At 45.2% G+C, this 23,257-nt stretch overlaps 3 protein-coding genes across 6 annotated transcripts; 2 read left to right on the forward strand and 1 right to left on the reverse strand.

The window, feature by feature from the left end:
* Positions 1–5,047: 5,047 nt before the first annotated feature.
* urp1 (urotensin-related peptide 1) lies at positions 5,048–7,752 on the forward strand. 2 transcript variants are annotated; one of them, XM_035532077.1, is made up of 5 exons: positions 5,048–6,128; positions 6,667–6,795; positions 6,901–6,941; positions 7,039–7,144; positions 7,471–7,752. In XM_035532077.1, exons 1-5 carry the CDS (start codon positions 5,873–5,875, stop codon positions 7,500–7,502), a joined length of 564 nt encoding a protein of 187 aa, XP_035387970.1. In that variant the 5' UTR covers positions 5,048–5,872; the 3' UTR covers positions 7,503–7,752. The 2 variants fall into 2 exon arrangements, with proteins under 2 accessions (XP_035387970.1, XP_035387969.1); XM_035532076.1 differs by having other exon boundaries at positions 7,039–7,752.
* A 103-nt stretch (positions 7,753–7,855) lies between these two features.
* On the reverse strand, positions 7,856–12,155 carry clic2 (chloride intracellular channel 2). The gene is made up of 6 exons (XM_035532075.1): positions 11,909–12,155; positions 10,121–10,230; positions 9,622–9,747; positions 9,320–9,420; positions 8,962–9,140; positions 7,856–8,712 (listed from the first exon to the last, which is right to left on the reverse strand). The coding sequence occupies exons 1-6, from the start codon at positions 11,960–11,962 to the stop codon at positions 8,551–8,553; spliced, it is 732 nt and encodes a 243-aa protein (XP_035387968.1). The 5' UTR covers positions 11,963–12,155; the 3' UTR covers positions 7,856–8,550.
* Positions 12,156–12,444: 289 nt separating this feature from the next.
* Positions 12,445–23,219, forward strand: si:ch73-335m24.2 (protein eva-1 homolog C). 3 transcript variants are annotated; one of them, XM_027024064.2, is made up of 8 exons: positions 12,445–15,248; positions 17,856–18,058; positions 18,207–18,330; positions 18,446–18,598; positions 20,410–20,535; positions 20,663–20,734; positions 21,464–21,544; positions 21,808–23,219. In XM_027024064.2, the coding sequence occupies exons 1-8, from the start codon at positions 15,152–15,154 to the stop codon at positions 22,200–22,202; spliced, it is 1,251 nt and encodes a 416-aa protein (XP_026879865.2). In that variant the 5' UTR covers positions 12,445–15,151; the 3' UTR covers positions 22,203–23,219. The 3 variants fall into 3 exon arrangements, with proteins under 3 accessions (XP_026879865.2, XP_026879864.2, XP_026879866.2); XM_027024063.2 differs by having other exon boundaries at positions 12,453–15,248; positions 20,392–20,535; XM_027024065.2 differs by lacking the exon at positions 21,464–21,544 and having other exon boundaries at positions 12,458–15,248; positions 20,392–20,535.
* The last annotated feature ends 38 nt before the right edge of the window (positions 23,220–23,257 follow it).

Raw genomic sequence — 23,257 nt, forward strand, 5'->3', positions numbered from 1 at the left:
GCCAGACCCATCCAGACCCAACCAGTCCCACGCAGACCAGGCCAGATCCATCCAGACCCACCCAAACCAGACCCAACCAGTCCCACGCAGACCAGGCCAGACCCACCCAAACCAGACCCACCCACACCAGACCCAACCAGTCCCACGCAGACCAGGCCAGACCCATCCAGACCCAACCAGTCCCACGCAGACCAGGCCAGACCCATCCAGACCCAACCAGTCCCACGCAGACCAGGCCAGACCCATCCAGACCCACCCAAACCAGACCCAACCAGTCCCACGCAGACCAGGCCAGATCCATCCAGACCCACCCAAACCAGACCCAACCAGTCCTACGCAGACCAGGCCAGACCCACGCAGACCCACCCACACCAGATCCAACCAGTCCCACGCAGACCAGGCCAGACCCATCCAGACCCAACCAGTCCCACGCAGACCAGGCCAGACCCATCCAGACCCACCCAAACCAGACCCAACCAGTCCCACGCAGACCAGGCCAGATCCATCCAGACCCACCCAAACCAGACCCAACCAGTCCCACGCAGACCCACCCACACCAGACCCAACCAGTCCCACGCAGACCAGGCCAGACCCACCCACACCAGACCCAACCAGTCCCACGCAGACCAGGCCAGACCCATCCAGACCCACCCACACCAGACCCAACCAGTCCCACGCAGACCAGGCCAGACCCAACCAGTCCCACGCAGACCAGGCCAGACCCATCCAGACCCACCCAAACCAGACCCAACCAGTCCCACGCAGACCAGGCCAGACCCATCCAGACCCAACCAGACCCACGCAGACCAGGCCAGACCCACACCAGACCCAACCAGTCCCACGCAGACCAGGCCAGACCCATCCAGACCCACCCAAACCAGACCCAACCAGTCCCACGCAGACCAGGCCAGACCCATCCAGACCCAACCAGTCCCACGCAGACCAGGCCAGACCCATCCAGACCCAACCAGACCCACGCAGACCAGGCCAGACCCACACCAGACCCAACCAGTCCCACGCAGACCAGGCCAGACCCATCCAGACCCACCCAAACCAGACCCAACCAGTCCCACGCAGACCAGGCCAGATCCATCCAGACCCACCCACACCAGACCCAACCAGTCCCACGCAGACCAGGCCAGACCCATCCAGACCCAACCAGTCCCACGCAGACCAGGCCAGACCCATCCAGACCCACCCACACCAGACCCAACCAGTCCTACGCAGACCAGGCCAGATCCATCCAGACCCACCCAAACCAGACCCAACCAGTCCCACGCAGACCAGGCCAGACCCAACCAGTCCCACGCAGACCAGGCCAGACCCATCCAGACCCACCCACACCAGACCCAACCAGTCCCACGCAGACCAGGCCAGACCCATCCAGACCCACCCACACCAGACCCAACCAGTCCCACGCAGACCAGGCCAGACCCATCCAGACCCACCCACACCAGACCCAACCAGTCCCACGCAGACCAGGCCAGACCCATCCAGACCCACCCAAACCAGACCCAACCAGTCCCACGCAGACCAGGCCAGACCCATCCAGACCCAACCAGTCCCACGCAGACCAGGCCAGATCCATCCAGACCCACCCAAACCAGACCCAACCAGTCCCACGCAGACCAGGCCAGACCCATCCAGACCCACCAAAACCAGACCCAACCAGTCCCACGCAGACCAGGCCAGACCCATCCAGACCCACCCAAACCAGACCCAACCAGTCCCACGCAGACCAGGCCAGACCCATCCAGACCCAACCAGTCCCACGCAGACCAGGCCAGACCCACACCAGACCCAACCAGTCCCACGCAGACCAGGCCAGACCCAACCAGTCCCACGCAGACCAGGCCAGACCCACGCAGACCCACCCAGACCAGACCCAACCAGTCCCACGCAGACCGGGCCAGTCTCAGCCACCAACACTTCCCCTTTCTAAACTTACTGGATTTATTGGTCACAAAACAAATGATAAATTGAGTTGTCTTGTCCAGAGCACAAAAACAGGATAATGTGAGAGTCAGACAATTCTCACACATTTAAGTCCAGTTAAATGAATAAAGGTCAGTAGTGTGTCTTTAACCCCTGCCCCTGCCGGTGTGACCCAGCTCAGAGAGACCTTGCTCTGTGTACTACATTTCTGCAGATATGGAATGCAAATAATACTTGAAAACGAAAACAAATGAGTCTGGAATAGTTACGCGCAAACGCAAGACATAGCATTGCTTTAGTATTACTCTGTGAGATGCAACGGATTAGACAAAATGGGATTATTGCACCTTGAGTGTAGAAAATCAACAGAGTGTACTACAGCACACTAAAAGCATGGGGTAGGTGTGTTTAACTATGTCTGCACTGCTGTGCTGAACAGTGATGATTTCTGCCCCCTTCACCTTTAAATATCTGAATATTAAGCCACATGTGATGTTTACAACACACGACACACCTCATTACCTTTGGCTGGTTATTTCTACTAGTTGAAGAATCTTACAATGATTTATAGGTGTTTATGACCCAGACATCGAAATTACAACACAATGTTGTTAAATCCTTAAAATTCTGTGCTCTTAACTACTTCAACATTCAATTTATTCGTGCAGATATATTTTGTGACCATAGCCATATTTATTTTGAAAATCTTTGTTAAATATAATTTAGGAAGGGGAGATACCATATACAGTAAACCTGACTTATTTCAGCATTTGATCATTTGTTTTAATAATTGACCAAAAATGTTTGCGTGTGTCTTTAATAAGTGGTGATAAGCTTTTGCATTCTATAGTACTTTTATACAAATCACTGTCAGGTCCTACATTTATTTATGATGTTTTTAAAGATCTAAAACTGACCTTGGTACCTGTGAGTCCCTTTTCAATGCTAATATAAAAACAGTATGTATCACATTTTCATAATATTTTTTAAAAACCCATACAATTAATAGATGTACCTAGTCCTGAAATATTGAGTCATGAGTGGCAAAAAAATGAATTTAACATGCCAATTATTTTTGCCAGTACATAAATTATTATTAGTTTAACTTATATTTTTTTCCCGTGTATTATGGATCTATGTAGTTGTTTTTTTTTGGTAGATGTATTTCACAGCTAAAACACAGAGTGCACTAAAACCTTTTTGTAATGTAAGCATATTGTCAAAGGATTTTCACAAATTTTTTTTTTATGTATGAAAATTCTAAAATTCTCTCAGCACTGTATGGTAATGAAATTTAATATTTGATTTGGGGGTTCTGCTTAAAGAGCCAGTATCAGTATGGAATTAGTGAAACTAAATAATGGCTTTATTCTTTTATGACTTTGAAGTTTTCTCTTGTCCTAAAAGATTCATAGTATTCTTTTTTGTAATCCTACATACAGTTTCATTGATATTAATTTATCTGGCATTTATTAGTCTCATATATGACATCTGAAGACTTCTTGTGTGCTGGCTTTTTTCTATGAAGAGTAAAAGGCACTGGAAATCAAAAAAAAAAAAATTTACTTTCACCCTCAAGTAATTTAGGGCACGCCTGATAAGACTTCACCTCTGTAACAATTTTACCTGCATTCCTAAAGAATATGAAACTGTATGTTGTTGAGAGCATAATTAAACAGGTTTGGTGCAGTACAATACACCTTTTGCTTCACTTTATTCCACTGTAATGTTCTAGATGTAAGCAGGAAACTGCATGAGCGCCAGTGTGTACACTCACTTTACTGGCAGTAAGAGAGAAAAGGAATACTTGGTCAGCTCATTATTGTTTAAAGGAGCTATAAGTCATTTTCCCATTGATTCTTCTTCACATTATGAAAGAGCCATTATACTGACTCCCAGTGGACTGGATATATCAGACATTCTGTTCTGAATCTGTTTAAAATATGGCCAACTGCATGTGGGGGACCCACTCTATGGAGCTTAAACTGGCTCCTTTGAGGACTACAAAACAATCTGATTCTCACTTAATAGAAAAAAAGGAAAATATTGTTTGCTCTTTTATGGTCATAAAAATGACTGATTGCTCCTTTAAATCAGGACATATTAACATATTACCCAGCATGCTAGAGCACGAGGTATGTGTTTCCCTTCCTCACACTGGACACCCTGACCTCTAGCTGTACATCCTGTGACCTGGAGACAGTTCTAGAGGACTCGGTGCATGTGCTTATGTAAGAGCTTCTACCCACCAAAATGGCCTTAGGGGTAGTATCACACCAGATGAAAGAAACAACAGCACTGCAACACCAATATTCCAGACACGTTTGAGTTTAAATTTAAATGAGATTAAACTAAAATGAGATTAAACCGAAGGGAAAACTACACCTCCAGAGTGTGCTTAGAGACAGCACTAAGAGCCACTATTGCTTCAAATGTACTTACACACTTCACAATAAGATGAATTATTTGTGTATCCAGGACTTGTAAAGGTTTTACCTTTGTCATGCTTTCATGTTATTAACCTCGACACAAGAATCAAGAATCGGACGGATAAGACGTATTAGCGGTGTCTGATACTTTCAGGCGCAATTTCAGAACCCTACGGACAGCCTTGTCCATCACTGTGTGGTGTTGTTTGTCTGACACCACGCTCTTATGCTGCATGCTACACCCTTCACTTTGACAAATATAGCTGAGCGACGCAATAGCAATGACTCGACTCAAATGTCACCAGGCTCATAAGGCCTGTGTGTATCTATTTTAGGATTATCAGCCCTATTTAAATGTGTCAGGAGGAAATATGACCCAGATACCTTTCACCCTTAAGAGACTTGGGATATTTTAGCCGTTTTTGAATACCTCTGAGTTTGATTTTATATACCACCTAAAAAATAATGTTTACTATGCCAATGTTCAGTATCTTTTTTTCAGCACAATAGCATCTATATAACCTGACAGGTGGGTTATTTTTTCACTTTGACATGATCAACATATTGGACCCCCAAAAAAAAGAAAACACACACACACAAAAACCCCCCACATAAAATCAGATTTGAAAAATGTAGAATTTATTTTACTATAAAAAACAAAACATATTCAATGAAGCATTTTAAAGACTGAAAATGAAAACACAGATTGCAAATGTGAATATGTAAAATTAAGATAAAATCAAACTACATGCAACTATTTAATTGTCTACAGTTTCTACTTGATCTATTGACAGCAAACAAAATCTAGAATGACATTTGAAACCAGCATTTTCAACACAAGTTGACAGCAATAATCAGTCGTGTTTTTATGCTGTAACATCCTGAAGCAGTCAGGTGGTTTGATCTCACTGGCATGGTCAGATACTCCAGAGGGCTACAACAAACTGGTAAGAAGATATTTCAGCCAAACCTAAAATGAACATTTTATCCTTCAGTCCTTCTGATAATGCTTCTCACATCCTTCTTACTCAAAAATCTCTTTCTACTTGATTAGAAAAGAAATGCTTTAGAAGAGCTAAACATCCATAGAGGAAAATACAAGTCTAATAAGAAAAGAAGCAAACACCATTACCCAACACCATTGCCTAACTAACACCATTACCTAACAAACACCATTACCTAACACCATTACCTAATTCCATTACCGAACAAACACCATTACCTAACACCATTACCTAATTCCATTACCGAACAAACACCATTACCTAACAAACGACGTCTCCACTCTACACTAGAACGCATCTTTGAAGCCCTGATGAAGACAGTGATATTCCTTTTTGTGAGATGAAGCACATGCCCAATACCTCCGAAGAACCCTGCAGAACGTAAACAATGTGAGATGGCTGAGTGGCTCCAGATTGGCAGGGGAGAGTAAACATTTGTCAGGACCCACTGTGCAAGCAGAGATAGGCCTCCTACCAATTGCCAGCACACCCTGAATTGCGTCGATGACGAGAGTGCCGTCGCGTCAAAACCATTTACACTCTGATGGGCTGACACAAGCAATATTGATCCATCCGGGATGGATGGCTTTGGAAGGTATAAAACCTACGTGGTCCAGCCGCAGGACTGTAGCGGACACTCCAGTGAGCGAAGGTCTTCTCATCATGCGGTCGGGGGCATTGCTCTACATTCTGGCTGTGGCCTTTTCTGCAGTTCGTGCCCTGCCGTTGCTCTCTGATTCAGCCCTGACACCACAGGAAGGTAAGCGCAGGCTTTTGCTTGGTCATTGTTTTGAAGGACAAACCAAGGCACTTTTTAAATTTTTTTTTTTAACATTTCTCTTGGTTAAACCTTTAGAGATTTTTACATTGTGCACATCACAATGACATTTCTTTGTTCTTGGCCATGGAATTACATTTAGATGAATACAAAATGACTTTGGAGCATCCAAATACCTTTACAAAATAATATAAATAATATTTACATAATGTACATTCATTCATTATAATATACATGAATTAAAATGTAAATAGTGTTCTAATACTATTTGTGGTTTAATTGCCTGAGGTTATTGGAGCCTTCCTTGGATTCTGTGGTAATTACAGTCCATTTCTGCAGGACTCAAAGATGGAGCTGGAAGTCATATAGATATGAATCCCTTCACCCCAGTCTAGCATTACTGCAAATGCTTGCACCTCAGCACTTGTCATTTGCTAGTGCTGGTTACAATATGTAAATTATCTGGGAGAATAACGTGTAGATTAGATGGTAGATTAACGGTGCTTTATCGTTCTACCAGAACTCTTTCAGAAACTCGTGGCAGAGGTGGAGGTCAGGCAGAAAGATGACCTAAACGAACAAGGAGAAATTCAAAACATCTTTCCAGTTTTACTCCAGCAAGAAAGAGACACAGGCTCTTGGCCTATAGGTGAGAGGAAATGAATGTTTTCTGTGTAAATTGTTCCAGACAGGAGGCCAGTGGTCTCTCAATTTTCTCCATGACTGAAACCTGCCTGTTTTCTGCCTGTCATAGGAGCAAAAGAGCCTCTTCAGCAGGAGAAAAGGACTCGTGTGGTAAGACTCGCTTGCTTGTGAGACGATCTTGCTGTCATTGTTGCTGCACAGTGGCTGTTCTCCCAGTGCCGTGACGTCAGTAACAACTGTCTCTCAGGGGGAGGTTTTAAAGGCAGCACTCATGAAGCTAGGAGCAGCCGACAAACTGCGCTCTCAAGGCTTCCTCCGGACTGAGCAGAATTTACCCAAACCCAACAAGAGAGGTGAGACTTGCCACCCTTCCAGAAAGATGGCAAAATAATTATAATTCTGTATACCAGGATGAAAATGCACACACTTAGAAGCCTGTGCATAACAGAAATGTGTGAAGTGGAACAGACACGGTTTGTATCGGAGGCATCTGTGAAGGTCTAGAGAGATAATCGCCTTGTTCTGCGGAGGATTAATCAGGATCAGTGGCACACAAACTCATATCCGGCTTCTGTACCAAGCCAAAGCAAAATCTAAGCACTAGATAAATAAAAAATGCAAGAGAAAAATGCCTGCAGTGCCTAAGAGTAAAGCCTTTTTCTCTGTTTCTCCCCGACAGCCTGTTTCTGGAAGTATTGCGTAACAAATTAGAAGGTAATCGTTTAGGAATTACGGAGGAACAACCCACCACACCCTCTCTGCTTCAACAAATGAGGTCCCAGTGTTTGTCTTCTCCATTAAATGTCACTCCAACAGCCCTCTGACAATGTGCGCATTAATCTATTCATGCTCACTAAAACGTACATGTTTTCAATCAAACCAAACACAGCCGACCTGTGAAATGAAAAAGTGGAAACGTGTTCTGGGGGATTTTTTATGCCTGAGACCAGCACTGTGCCATTACGCAAGCGTTAGAAGAATTTTCCAGGGAATCTGATTAGTCTCTGTATTCTTCACAGCATGTATGTTAACACACAACTGGAGATAATGATAGGTACAAAATGTTTGATGTGTATAAAAGTATTTTTATTTTTAATTAAATTGTAAAACACAACGTATTTAAACCCTTTTTTCCCCCTTGAGCATCGAGTCTATATGTATACTGGTTTATAACCTTCCCTACAATACAACCATTAAATGTGAAGATGTGAATTATATGAATCACATGAAATGTTTGGGTTTAAGTCAAGGTGTTTTACAATTAATTGTACAATTAATTACTTTGCTATATTAAAATAATACAGTACATAAGATATGTATACACATCACTATGTATATACATAATATGTACACTTTATGATTTAGATTGCATTAAAATACATATATACACTATAGACAAAGCAAAACACACTTGATGTACAGTGCACATATGGCCAATTAAAAAGGGGTAAACCAGAGAATTAGGCCGGGATTAACATTTTAAAGGTCTGACATGCCTGCTGACAAATAAACATATTCCCCACCTTTAACGAACATTTGTGGTTAGTTAGTATTCTTGGAATTGGGATTATAATCCCAGTGAATAAGATCAAAATGTATTCTTACAAAATACTCATTTCAGTCAACTTACCCTGAACCTGACACTTTGATTAAAACATATTTGCAGAGTTATGTCAGAATGACCTCCTCCCCATGCGGTGCGCAGCAGCCGTGGTGACGCAGGACGGCTTGCGTTCCCGTTCAGGGCTGTGCTGGGACTCTACGTCCTCTTGTTAGCCACGCTGAGATACGCTCTCTCGATCTCAGTGCTGGCTGGGCACGTCTGACTGAACTCTTCTCTCTCGTAGGCGCTCCGCAGGTATTGCTGGACTCCGGTCAGGTGAGCAGGAATGTCAAAGTTACAGTACTTTTTGGCCGCCACCTTCAAAACGAGAAAGCGAAAGAAACAGAAATAAATACTAAACATTGTTTTATTCGGTTTGGCTTTGGGTTCATTTTTACGGTATGCTATCAAAAAATCTACCCTGAGCGTGCCAGATATCAAACGCATCTGTCTTGTACATGCTGACATAGCAAATGGCGAAGGAGTCTAACAGCCACTGTGCACTCATGCCATAAAACATGCAGAACTAATGCTTTTTGTCAAGCGTATGCAATTTAGGTGTCTCACCTTGATGACATGTAGTTTGGGCAACAAGTTACAGTCTGCCAGTGTCAGGCGGTTGCCGTCGAGATACTTCCTCTTAGAAATGATCTCCTCTGTGGAGTTGTGGTCCACCTCCTCTGGAAGTGGTGTGTTTAGATAAATATCCAGACGTTTGAACTCCCTGAGCAAAGCCTGCTCTTGTACTGTGAAGTCAAAGAATCCGGATTAGTTTTCACTGTTCTTGTATATTAGTATGTTGTAGAAAGCACAGAATCTTAGTAAAGCACAGAAAGGGTCTGATTAATACTCCGTATATTCCACTAACAAGCACAGTCATACACAGGTGTAACCAGATCACCTGTGATAACAGGGAACCACTTACTGCTGTTGTTGGGACTGTTCTTGATGTAGGCAGAGAACCTGGCAAAAATGTCAGCACCCACGTCATAGGACTCCTTATTGAGTGGACTGAGGTGGGGGTACCTGAGGACAGGGTACAGCAGGTCAGTCGTATCAGCTGCAGATCAAGCCTGGCTGTCTGGGTGCTCTGACATGTACACAGGACCGGTCACTGTGATAGTGGTGCATAACGAGGAACGTCATGTTAATCAGCACTGACCAAAAAGTCATGCTTGAGAGTGCCGTGGGTGGGGGTGAGGGATGAGGTCACCTCGGCCAGGGTACCTGGGAGGGGCAAGGGTTGTCTCCAGGAACTCTTCGATCTTGATGAAGTCGGTCTTGAGGGTGCCGTTGTATAAGAGGAAAGGGGGGTTAGTCCCCGGGGCCAAATCTTTCAGCTCCTCCGGCTTCCTACACAGGCAGAGTGGGAGTCATATTGAGGCCCAAGCTGTGGAGGGCGTCGACGGTCACACCCCCCGCTCCGTGTTTACGTGTTTCTGAATGAGGCCAGTGGTGATGAATGTGTTTTTGAGGCATTTCATGACTCATTATTGCTGAGCACACGGATGTGGGACGGACGCTTCCTCCTTAGAAGTCGCCCACAGTGAGCTGATTTGCTTAAAGCAAACAAAGTTTCAAATAACTGACTGGGCTCCTGTGTGTTTCTGGGCCCTTCCCAACCTGAACATCCTTCTCACTTTTCTGCACCATATTCTCTCTGTGCTTCAGTCCTCGTAAGTGAGAAGATGGTGGGGCCAGGCCTGGGTCAGATGGTGACACTTACTTCCTCATGTCCACTGTGGTCACGGTGAATTTGACTCCTTTCAGCCACAGAACCATAAAGAGGCTCTGACAGAAAGGACAGTTCCCTACGTTCTCCCCATCATGACCTGCCTGGAGACACAGAGCACAGTTCAACCCCCACCTGGAGACGCAGAGCACAGTTCAACCCCCACCTGGAGACGCAGAGCACAGTTAAACCCCCACCTGGAGATGCAGAGCACAGTTAAACCCCCACCTGGAGACGCAGAGCACAGTTAAACCCCCACCTGGAGACGCAGAGCACAGTTAAACCCCCACCTGGAGATGCAGAGCACAATTAAAAGGTGGCAGTCCCACAGCCCAGCACAAGAGCTTCCTGGATTGTGTAACAGAGGACTTTATAAGCCCTGACTTTAAAGGAAGAAGGAGCAGAACTGGCAACCACACCATGTACGCCAAACACACAGTGTGCACAATCAATGCAATAAATGGAAAAATTCACAATGTACCCAATTCCCAATTTATCATTCTGAGTGAAATCACAATCCACTATCCAGCCACTCCCATCCTCAAAGAAAGGAGACCAAAATAGGCATGTGTTCACCCTCTGCTCACGTATGTGTGTGTGCGTGCATGCATGCGTGTGTGTGTGTGTACACATGCTTAGGCTGTGAGTCTATTTAAAGGATCTATTCCAAAGAAAGGAAAAGCAGACATTGTCTCACTGAGACTCGAAACATGTACACCCAAAACATAAAAAACAAACCAGGCAGTGACATCGAAGCCTGTGATCTGAACACTGTGACTAACAACAAGGCTGTGTATCTGATAAGCAAATACATCTCTGTATCCAACAGTTTATTATTGTTTGTTTTATTATTAATAACCTTTATTTAATCAGGACAAGTTTTTGACATTAAAAATCTCTTAGAAGTTCAACCCTGGCCAAGGCAGGCAGCAGCACAAGTGACCAACTTATAGAAGATCGCAAACATACAAGGAAAATAAAATAAATGACATATTCATTAAATATCCAAGAAAAGTTGTCAATGAAACACCACCATCAATAAAATTCAAGACAAACTAAAAATCCATGAAAACACCTACAACCTGATGTTAAATACTTAGCAGTATTCTCCAAGTATGGGGCATTTACACGTGTGTGTATGGGTGTGTCCCCTTCATGGAGGGGCTAAAATTCTTCAGCTCCCTTCTCCCTGTGTGCAAGTCAGGTGATAAGACCCTCGCTATGCCCTGCCCCCTTCCTTGAGAAGTGTGTGCAGCATGATAAAGACAGAAGGGAGTTTAACTGCGCCCTGTGCTGCAGGGCTGTACGTAAACACGGCAACGCAGGGACACGAATGTAAAATTCAGGTTCCCAGTGCCCATAAAGTGGCTCTCTGTCCCTTTACACGGAGTGCACTGATAAACAGCCTACAAATCTCAGCACAGAGCCCAGGGGCGTGCCAAACCAGTGCCTCTCGTCCGCTCGGGAGAACACGTCAACGCCTGACACTGCTGTCAGGATAACGGTGTGACTTTCCTCTTTGAATTAGAAATGAAACTGAACTGTTCCTGTAGCAACAGCTATTTAAAAGATAAGGTCTGAAAAGTAAAAGACATTAAAGAATGTAAACTGAACTGAATCGGTGACAGGTGTAGGGGGAATTGTGTCTCCACTATAAAACCGATCAAAACTTTCCCTTACTTTTCTGACATATACTGTTCAAATACTGATTGATCTTTTTTTGTCCATGAAATTCTCGTTCCTGCCCTAAAGCTTTGACCCATATTTCATTCCACCACTGACCTTTATGAAGAGTTCAATGCTGGGTTCTCTGTCCGAGTTCTGTTGCAGGGCCATTCTTCTGTGAGCACAATCCCAGTTAGTCCAGAACTCTGTACAAGTTTATCCCACAGGCTGCCTGTGACTGGAAAATCCCCCTGGAGATCTTCGTTTGCACACTTTTGAGAAGACAGCTCCTTGTGGTCGTGTGGCTGTGTGGAAGACTGACTGAACTCGCAGCTGACGGTGTAGCTTTCTGCTCCTTCAGACTTTAACTGAAAGGGGGCAGGAAGATGGGTGGATGGGTGTGGCTTCTCTTCATATAAACTGCCTGCCAAGTGGTGTGAGAGCACAAAAATAGCTCAGTAATCATTAAGAATGATTGAAATTCTACTTTGATTCAAAGATATTAGGAGATTTCACTAATGCTCCCACTATAAAGTTATTTACTCAAAGTGACAAGCATTTTCCAAACCACGTTTATTTAATAAGTACATGGAGAGAGACGTCAGCACGAGGACGTACGTTTGGAGCCGGCTGGTTGTGTTAGCGGCCATAACACCTGACGTGGGGCCGTCCCCGCACTGACTGTCCCCGCTCTGTAATGCTGCTCCAGATGCCTGCAGCTCAGTGACTCTCAGCACAAAACACCACTGTTCCCCTCCACAATACACTCCTGTCTTACCTAATTCATTACAGCACATGGAAAAACAAAGCAAACCTTCACAGCTGTGTGATGGACAGGATCAGATCTGGCATCTATAAGTCACTCAAAGTCGCTTTATTATTATTTTTGTTATTATTAGTTGCATTTCTGTAGCGCCTTTCTCAAACTCAAGGACGCTTTACACATATCGCTTCTTTTTTACACACACACACACCTGACGAGAAGCGGCAGCCAGTTTGCGCCCTGCGTCCTCTGGATCAGAGACCGCAGCCTCCTGGGGACCGCGCTGGGTGCAGCGGGGGGAGGTTCACACCAGGACAGGGCAGCAACCATCGCTGGACATACATGTATATATGCACACAGGACAATTTAGAGTATCCAATCAACCCAACCTAACTTTGACATTTAACTCTTCATTTATATTCATTGTAAGCTTTTCTAGCAACATGTTTAAATTTCATGTACTTTTTGCTGTGTCAGGCGTATAAAAAAAGTACATCCTAACTTTGAAGGGTAGTAAAAGTTATTAAGGGTACTGAAATTCAGATTTTAATTACAGCTGCATAGTATTTCTGTGGGCTGCGGTGGCCTTCTAGAAGCTTCTGATGGATCTTTGTAAACAACAGACCTCTCATATCAGCCATGAGAGCGATGAACTTGGTAGGGTTAGGACAGGCAGGAGGAGGCTGGGTGATTAACCTCAAAGAAGGCTGTCCACTCATAGAAATGGGCAGACCCCTAGTTACACATACAGCATGAGTCATTGGTGAAGTTTGTGGGTCATGATGCAATGAATCACCTCAAACTAACAATTGAAAGTCAAATGTTACTTTACTGTTACCATGGAAGCAGTGTACATAGCAGCCATGTCAGTAAATGTAATGAGCTTCATGAACTGAAAATAAATTAAAAATAATAATAATAATATAAATGTGCTGAAACAATCAAACTGTGTATCTACACAATCAAAGACAAACTTGCTCCAAATGTCAGAATACTCCAAACGGGTAAAGGTTTCACTTCTGCTTTAAGGCAGCTGTGGGGAATTCAGCGGCTTGCAACGCGGTCCCAGTGGGGACGGAGACAAAGAGAAAACACGAGTCAGTCTCAGCTGGCACCGAGCGCTGAAGCTCTCGCCAGACGCCCTGCTCACAGAGATATTCACCGTCAGGGAATTTCCAGCGTGAAATGGATGGCTCTGCAACAAAACGAAATCCTTGAACTGGAAATGACCAAACAAATCCAGGAAACGAATGAGGCCGGTGCAGGAAGCCGGCCGGGGCAAAGTTTGCTCCGAGTCCACCGCTTGCCCTCTCCCCATCCCATCTACCCCCCAACTCCTACCCTCGCACGCTATGAGCAACACACTGGAACCCAGGTGATCCTACAACCCTGCTGCACAGCACCTACAATGGCAGGCGTCACAGAACGAATCCACATACTGCACAGGCCGCCAAACAAGGGGGTCGCCGTGGAGAGGCAGGCTGTTGCTCCCGCTCTGATGGCGTCGTTAACATTCAGCAAACGCGCTAGACTTTAGCGGCACGCCTCGGACTTCTGAGAACTTCATTCAGGAGCATTTCTGTCGGGCGGCGGAGCTGCGAGACGAGGGAGACGGGCTGTTCTTCTTCGGGAGGGAGGGTGTGTGTGTGTGATTATGAGCTCAGTGCAGATAAAGCGATGCTGCACTTAGAGAAGTATGCTCGCTTCCCGGGAAAAGAATACCCCCTCGCCTATGCAGACTTTCCTAATCACACATGGGCCTCAAGAGTCCCACACAGATTTCACAAGAATTGAGAGACTAAACTCCACTACTTCACCTCACCGTACCGAGAAGCCAAACGTCCCAGCAAATCGCAAGCGGTTGTGTCAGTTACCCCGCCTTGTGTATCTGGAGGAATCACAGTGAATCTTCCCTGGAAACTCCAAAAAGAACAGAAGGAAACACAGGGGAAACAAATAAGAAAGAATGAGGGAAAAGTGTCGGAGAGTGCGGCCCAAAGTAAGGCGCGTCCGTTAGGCCGAGAGGAAGTCTTTATCTCTCTCCTGTGTGTTATCAGTGACTGGGATAGCTGCCTGGAAAACCTCCACTTTCTTTCCCTGAACAAAACCCAGGTTGGGCATCAGGGCTGCTGAGCACTGTGTCCTTTCCAAAGCAAGTGAAGGAGGAGCCAAAGTCCGAAAGAGTTACACGATTACGGGCCGTGTAGGCGGATTAGCTCTGAATGGGGAATTAGGTGGGACGATGGATTTAAAAATCATACGTGATGTGAATGTGGGTTTGTATGTCTTCCGTATGTCTCATCAACATCAAAGCCAGCTTGTGGCCTTCTTAGCTGAGAGTGAAGGAGACTCTTAAAAAGAGAAGAAAAACAAGAACAAAAAAACATGTAAACAAGCTGCTCAATAAATAAAATGCCACACAAACCAAAGTGTTCGTCCAGACGGTCAGTGGTGCCAGTGCCCATGAAAAGAGTCTGTTCTTCTCCTGGTACAATGGTATCATTGACCGTCCTGTCCTGGTCAGAAGTCCAAGGACAGCGCGCAGGCACGTTTGGTCCCGTGGTGTTAAACCAGGGCCGTTATGCGTCCTGGGAGCGATGGCACCTCCCTGGAGCCCCGGCTGGTCCTGGTGTTTTCTCGCTCTCCTGCTGGCGCTGAGCCTCCGCCATGTTCTACTCGCACCAGGCTTCTCTGGTATGTGTTTATCGTTGCGTTATTTTTCTTGGGTTTATTTTCCTAGTGATGTGATAAAGCAGTACGTGCCTGAAAGTTACTCCCCCCTAAAGGAGAGACAGAATTAAATGAGTTATCTCCCGCACGTCATGTATGAGACAGCTGTGCTGTGTCTGCTTTAGGGGAACCAGGGTCAGGGTGACCGAGCGGCAGTTCCCCTCATGGCCTGTTTAACAAGCTGCCGTGTAAAGTCTGGTAACCCCGTCCTTGCAAAGGACATTGGATTCTGTGTATAGGTTCAGTTCCTGAAGTAGAAAAAATTGCCCATACTTCTGTTATTCATGTAGCATGTCTGTCGGTCGGTGTCAGCAAATCCTTAAGCACTGCTTACTTTCTACAGCGAATAAAATATTAGGAGATATCACCGATGTTCACAATATAAAGTTATTTACTCAAAGTGAAAACTATTTGCCAAACCATCATTTTTAAAATCATATATAATAAGAATTACATAGATATTATGTATGTGTACATAATTCATAAAAAAAAAAAATTGTAAATAAATGATGTACAGACATACATATCTTTGTACGTGTATGTATTTGTGTGTGTGTGAGATGCATGTCGGATCTTTCATCTTTACTGATGGTACTGTAACGTGGTAGTTCGCTGTGGCAGCGGTAGTACACACACACCTAGCTGTGGTACAGGCTCCTTGCTGCAAGGAGTAGCCCTAACATTAGCCTGCTGCTCCCAGCCTGTGTTTAGTAGACTACTGGGTAGAAGACTTGTAGAAGACAGGGAACAGGTGAGCATCATGTAATGCACCCTGGGTAATGCAGTTTATACAGGGTCATTATAAAACGCACAGAATCTGATATGAATAGGACAGAGTAAAGGGTGTTTATGAGAAGTGGCAGAACGTCTTATGTGATGTTTCCCTCACACACTGTGAGACGAATTTTACTGCATTTCTACAATAAATATAATCTTAACAATCATAAATAGGTTTGCAGCTTACAAACATCCGCTGATCTCAAGCAGGTGGATCTCCATTCTCTAGTGTCATTGTGTGCCTGACTCTCGTAACCCATAATGGTTTTGAGGGTTATTTTTAGTCAAGAATAGCTCATTGTATTTATATCTTTGTAAGGATTTTTCTTTTGTGTACGTGTGTGTGTGTGCGTATTTTGCCTGGGTTTAACATGATTCTTCCGTGTTAATAATATTACAGCTAAGAAACCACAGCTAGGAGGGTATGTACCACAGTTAGGAGGGTGTGTGTACCACAGTTAGGAGGGTGTGTGTACCACAGCTAGGAGAGTGTGTGTACCACAGTTAGGAGGGTGTGTACCACAGCTAGGAGGATGTGTGTACCATAGTTAGAAGGGTGTGTGTACCACAGTTGGGAGGGTGAGTGTACCACAGCTAGGAGGGTGAGTGTACCACAGCTAGGAGGGTGTGTGTACCACAGTTAGGAGGGTGTGTACCACAGTTAGGAGGGTGTGTACCACAGTTAGGAGGGGGTGTACCACAGTTAGGAGGGTGGGTGTACCACAATTAGGAGGGTGTGTACCACAGCTAGGAGGGTGTGTGTACCACAGCTAGGAGAGTGTGTGTACCACAGTTAGGAGGGTGTGTACCACAGTTAGGAGGGTGTGTACCACAGTTAGGAGGGTGTATGTACCACAGTTAGGAGGGTGTGTACCACAGCTAGGAGGGTGTGTGTACCATAGTTAGAAGGGTGTGTGTACCACAGTTGGGAGGGTGAGTGTACCACAGCTAGGAGGGTGTGTGTACCACAGCTAGGAGGGTGTGTGTACCACAGTTAGGAGGGTGTGTACCACAGCTAGGAGGGTGTGTGTACCACAATTAGGAGGGTGTGTGTACCACAGTTAGGAGGGTGTATGTACCACAGTTAGGAGGGTGTGTGTACCACAGTTAGGAGGGTGTGTGTACCACAGCTAGGAGGGTGTGTGTACCACAGCTAGGAGGGTGAGGGTACCACAGCTAGGAGGGTGTGTGTACCACAGCTAGGAGGGTGTGTGTACCACAGCTAGGAGGGTGAGGGTACCACAGCTAGGAGGGTGTGTGTACCATAGTTAGGAGGGTGTGTACCACAGCTAGGAGGGTGTGTGTACCACAGTTAGGAGGGTGTGTGTACCACAGCTAGGAGGGTGTGTGTTCCAGTTAGGAGGGTGTGTGTTCCAGTTAGGAGGGTGTTTGTACCAAAGTTAGGAGGGTGTGTGTACCACGTCAGACGTTTATATTCTGCAGTTCAAACCAAAGTAAACACTGATGTTAATGTGTACCATGTAGTACTAATGTATCTTACATGGTACTTGTGACTTATTATATATGTTTTCTGCTAAAAACCTGAAAATTCTATTAGTGTTATGAGGTGTGCAGTGTGTAAGCAAGTACAATTACTCACCACACCTATAAAAAGATAAGATAAGAGTGAGTTGGCTGGGTTGGGCGTGCTAGTGCTGGCATCCCAGTATAGTGCCTATGGACGGTCAGTACCAGTGGTCCAGAGTGCTTGGCAGCCGTAAATGGGCTTGAGTGAGCAGTCCATGTGCCTGGCGCTGACACAGACCGGTCCGAGCCTATACCCCCTTTCCCCAGATTTCCTCCACACCGTACTGCGAAACCACACGGCCCACGCGTGCGAGGGAGAGGTACTGTCCATCAGGTGCCCCTCCAGATCCGCCGTGGCCGTCTTGTCTGCGTTCTACGGCCGGCGTATTCCGAGCCAGCACCTGTGTCCTGCCGCGAGCGCCGGGGTCGCGGAGGACAGCACGGACTGCATGTCCGCCACGGCCTTTCAGGTACCCTGCACCGGTGACACTTCCGAGGCAGTCCTCTCTCGCCATCGTCGTGGTTTGTGTGTGTGCCGTGTGTGTTTAAGAACGTGACACCAGATACCATTGTTGCCTCTGAGTTCGGGCCCGACTGTGTTTTTCCGTCTGGGAGTAGAAAGTGATGTCAGAGTGCCAGGACCAGAGGGCGTGTCAGATTCCTGTAGTGAGTCCTGTTTTCGGAGAGGATCCCTGCCCCAAAACCAGCAAGTACATCATGGTCTCCTACAAGTGCCGGCCAGGTTAGAGCACACCTGCACCCACAGGTTCAGCCCTGTGGCTTCTGCATGATCAGTGAGCAATGGCTTTGTTTCTTTGTTGTTGTTGGGTTTTTTTTGTTTGTTTGTTTGTTTTTAGTGCATCACCGTTTGAGGACGGTGTGTGAGAATGAGAGGCTGCGTCTGAGCTGTAAGAATGACACGGTCTTGGCCATCTACTCCGCCACGTTCGGCCACCTGGAGAACGAGAACTTCGAATGCCCACAGGGAGCCAACATAAAGCCTGACATGGGTCTGGAACTCTGATCTCTCAATTGTGCCATCTAGTGGGCAATATATGGTATACCAATAGGGGCTGTAGCCTGTATCACACTAAATTTAGGCTGAATAATCACTTCATTAGGTACACCTACTCTAGAGCTTTAGCTATAATCTACCAGTCCATTTTCAGACAGTTCAGATTACCCAGACACTGACTGATGGTAATCTCTCTGAACCTCTCTGAATGGTTATGCCATACCTCCAGTTGCCGCTTTCATCTCTTACCTACTAGCCCTGGCACTAACCCTGGTTTAATCCCCAGTGATGTCATACCCATGATGGGAGTTCAAGAGAGCATAACCGGCCTTGTTCGCTGGGTGGGTTGGCCGGCTTCCTTCGCCCCCATCCATCAACACAGATCCAACCAATCTGGGCGTCTGCTTGCTGGTATGGGCAGAGCTGGAGCTCTCTTCCAAACGTGTCGGAATCTCCAGTGATGTCGCTCTGCTGGCAGCTCAAATAGACGCAGCAGCTACATGTGTGTCGGATGAAGCGTGTGCTAGCTTTCACCCTCCCGGCGTGGCCCCTTTAATAGGTGATAGGGGAGACTTAGTTAGATAGTGGGTGGAACTGGAAACAATTAATATTGGGAGAAAAAATGTTGTAAATAAAAGGATATTTTCTGTATATACATAGTGAGTCAACAGACACAGGACCCTGCGACAGTCAGTCAACAGACACAGGACCCTGGGACAGTCAGTGAACTCCAGAATACAACTGTGGTGCCAGCAGTGTTAGATTACTTAGTCTTGGTTGTGAAATGTATGGCAGCCTGTTAGGTACATCTATAGAGTAGGTGTGAGTAGTACAGTGACCTATAGAGTAGGTGTGAGTAGTACAGTGACCTATAGAGTAGGTGTGAGTAGTACAGTGACCTATAGAGTAGGTGTGAGTAGTACAGTGACCTATAGAGTAGGTGTGAGTAGTACAGTGACCTATAGAGTAGGTGTGAGTAGTACAGTGACCTATAGAGTAGGTGTGAGTAGTACAGTGACCTATAGAGTAGGTGTGAGTAGTACAGTGACCTATAGAGTAGGTGTGAGTAGTACAGTGACCTATAGAGTAGGTGTGAGTAGTACAGTGACCTATAGAGTAGGTGTGAGTAGTACAGTGACCTATAGAGTAGGTGTGAGTAGTACAGTGACCTATAGAGTAGGTGTGAGTAGTACAGTGACCTATAGAGTAGGTGTGAGTAGTACAGTGACCTATAGAGTAGGTGTGAGTAGTACAGTGACCTATAGAGTAGGTGTGAGTAGTACAGTGACCTATAGAGTAGGTGTGAGTAGTACAGTGACCTATAGAGTAGGTGTGAGTAGTACAGTGACCTATAGAGTAGGTGTGAGTAGTACAGTGACCTATAGAGTAGGTGTGAGTAGTACAGTGACCTATAGAGTAGGTGTGAGTAGTACAGTGACCTATAGAGTAGGTGTGAGTAGTACAGTGACCTATAGAGTAGGTGTGAGTAGTACAGTGACCTATAGAGTAGGTGTGAGTAGTACAGTGATCTATAGAGTAGGTGTGAGTAGTACAGTGATCTATAGAGTAGGTGTGAGTAGTACAGTGACCTATAGAGTAGGTGTGAGTAGTACAGTGATCTTTCAGTAAACTTCACTATCCACTTTTAGAACACAAGTTGTCTTCTTTTAGATAATTGTATAAAAAAATGCCTAAAAAACAAAAAATTACTCAAATTAGAAAAAAAAAAAGATCAAACAGTAAAACCCATTTTCTTGCATGAATGCTCAGCGTGTGTCCTCCTTTCAGAGTGCTTGTCTCCGTCAGCTTTGAGAAGGGTGTGGCGGAAGTGTCATGGCCAGACCAACTGCACTCTGCTGGCAGACGTTGGGAACTTTGGCGACCCCTGCTTCCCCGGCACCAGAAAGCACCTGCGAGTGTCATTCACGTGTGGTGAGTGAACGGCAGCACGGGCCAGAGAAAACCAGGAATGCGTGACCTCCACCAGGCCGTGTAGCTGTAGATTATAGATGTTATAGGTATAATCATAGATGCCTCTGTCTTGTTACTGCTGGTTCAGTTCCCAGATACCTGCTGGAGGACGTGGGGCGCGGAGACACAGATCCCTTCCTACTTTCCGACTACACACACGGTAAGACGTGGGGGGGACTACCCAGGAACAGCAGGCACACAGACCTGGCTGGCATTGCACAAATTTTCATTGTAGTTTAATTTACAAAAAAACCACATTTTTTTAAGATTTATTGTATATTCCATAAAAACATGAGTATGGGTTAATTATCTATTTGTTTAAACTATCATAAGGCTGCTCATTTATTTATGTAGATTAATTCACAGAAATGTGACACAGTGGGAAGCCACTCTAATCTCCAACTTCATCATCATGTTTTAGTGTGGCTCTTTGACCGCATAGCGGTATAGACGTAGCAGAATGTAAACATTTGATACATATTTTCTATGTTTCTCTAAGTAATTATAATCTGTTACTTCTTGTTATTGTTAATGTTATTATTCTTGGTCTCTACATTTGTTTGGATATTAAAAGATGCCTTTAATGAAAACTTTTAATTTTAAATTAATCTGTGATGATCTTTGTGAAGGTCCGATAATAGTCTTGATCCCCTAGACAGTCTGTAGATTTTCTTCTTTTTACTTCGCTGTTGCCATGACCCAAAAAGGCTACATTAAAAATGCAGAACTCATACTCTAAAACATATTTGTGAAATAATCACGGCTGTAAAGAACAGAAAGAAGAGACATGCTTTACCCAGATTTCTGATAAGGTGGTACTGGCTGTGTTGTGATTGGTTGATAATGGTCCTGCTGGCTGCTGAGGCTCCTCCCCTTTCCCCCTCCGCAGGTGGCTGGTACACTGGCCCTGGTGTGTACAGGCCACAAAACATTTTCACCAACACTTTGGAAATCTTTTCTCAAGTCCAGGGTAGGTTAGCTGGCCAGGGCCCAAAGTATGAATATTGTAATAAAATAACTACTTCCGCTTTATCCTCTTTTGTTATGACTTACTGACACCAGCAGTCAGCATAGGGTATGCTTCCTTATTAATAATAATTTAATAATGGTATGAGACACGCCTGTGCAGTTTCTTTCCATATGTCCCCATCAGTTCCTGGTGTGTAGTGAATATATCAGCTCCCGAAACGTTTCATTTGGAGGCTTGTCTTTTCTCTCGCCCTTGGCCTCAAGGTCTTCCAGAGAGAGTGGCTCTGTACTTTGTCTCTGGCATATGCGCCGGTTTGGTCTTCCTGATGTGTCTGTTTGGTCTGAAATCGACCCTGATCCGTGACGTGAAGGAGTTGGTGTCCGAGCTGGAGGATGAGGTCAAGGCCGCCCGCCGCCTGCGTCGGGGGCTGATCGAGGACTTCGACGACGACACCTCCTCCTTTGACTCTGCCTTCTGTCGCCTAACGCGCTCGTACCGTGCCACGGATGTGTTCGGTCCAGACATGGTGATGACGGTGGTGATGGAGGAGAAGCAGGGGGAGGGAGAGGTCAGATCAGAGGGGGTCAACAACGACCTCTGGCCCCACAACATCTCCAGCCCTTACGCCGCAAACAAAACCAAAGCTTCCTTGGCCTGAGCTTTAAGACTGAATAAATATCTGCATGATCCTGCTTTGCTTCATCACTCAGATCTGCTTAATGCATGATTTAAGGTTTTAATCAACAGACTGTAATCAGTTTATGTATATTGATTTTTTTAAAGTTAGTTTGTCAAAGGTCATTTAATACTCACAAAAAAAGTTGGACTCTGGTAGTGTTGCATAATTTCAGATATTTTCTCACATAAATGCTTATGTGAGAAACAAATGCCCTATACAGTACTACTATAAGTTCCGAGTCCATAACTAAACATATTTCTCTTCTGGACCTTTTGACAAAAGACAAAAGATATCTTTGGCAAAAGATATGTTTATGTATATGAATGTGATGTAGTCCAATGTTTTCATAGTAAATGAAAGGTAAGAGTGGGAAACAGAGTGTGTACTGTACATCACAGGCTTTTTTTTTGCAGCAGCAGTTCCTCTCTTTGCTGTTGGTTTCCACTGAAACATGGGCATTGTTAAGCCTCTGGCCCTGTTGACCCCCAAACTACAATTAGAATATATTGTTATTGCACAAGTCCAATTAATTTTGGGTTTCCTTACTAGTATGCTATGAAGTAGAAATGCAATAAGAAATACAACTGAGCAAATAATCGTTAGCTAACACCCGCCACCCCAGAGTTCTTAGTTTAAAACATCAATAGTTGTCAATGTTACTGGGACCTGGGAGAGGCGCTATTGCCGCACAGCCTGAAGACTGTCTAACCTCAACATAACAGGGAAAAAGGCGCAGTCTAATCCGAACGTGTTACGAGCTTTACTGGCCCGAAATCAAATCTCACAGATACGCTAGTGAAAATACCCTTAACATAGCAGAGGAACCCTGATGAGCGATTAGAAATATTAACGTTATTCAAAAAGCAAATTAAAAACGGTTTGTGTATTAAATAGTTCAGTATTTCGAGCTGGGTGTTCATGGATGGCTTGTTCTTTCTTGAACTTGTGACTGTATTTTACAGATGTCGCTTATAATGAATAAACAGCTGATTATGACGAAGTTTGATACCCCTCAGATCTTCTAGTAGACGGAA

This window comes from Electrophorus electricus, chromosome 12 (assembly GCF_013358815.1).
Source record: "Electrophorus electricus isolate fEleEle1 chromosome 12, fEleEle1.pri, whole genome shotgun sequence".
Taxonomy (NCBI): Eukaryota; Metazoa; Chordata; class Actinopteri; order Gymnotiformes; family Gymnotidae; genus Electrophorus; species Electrophorus electricus.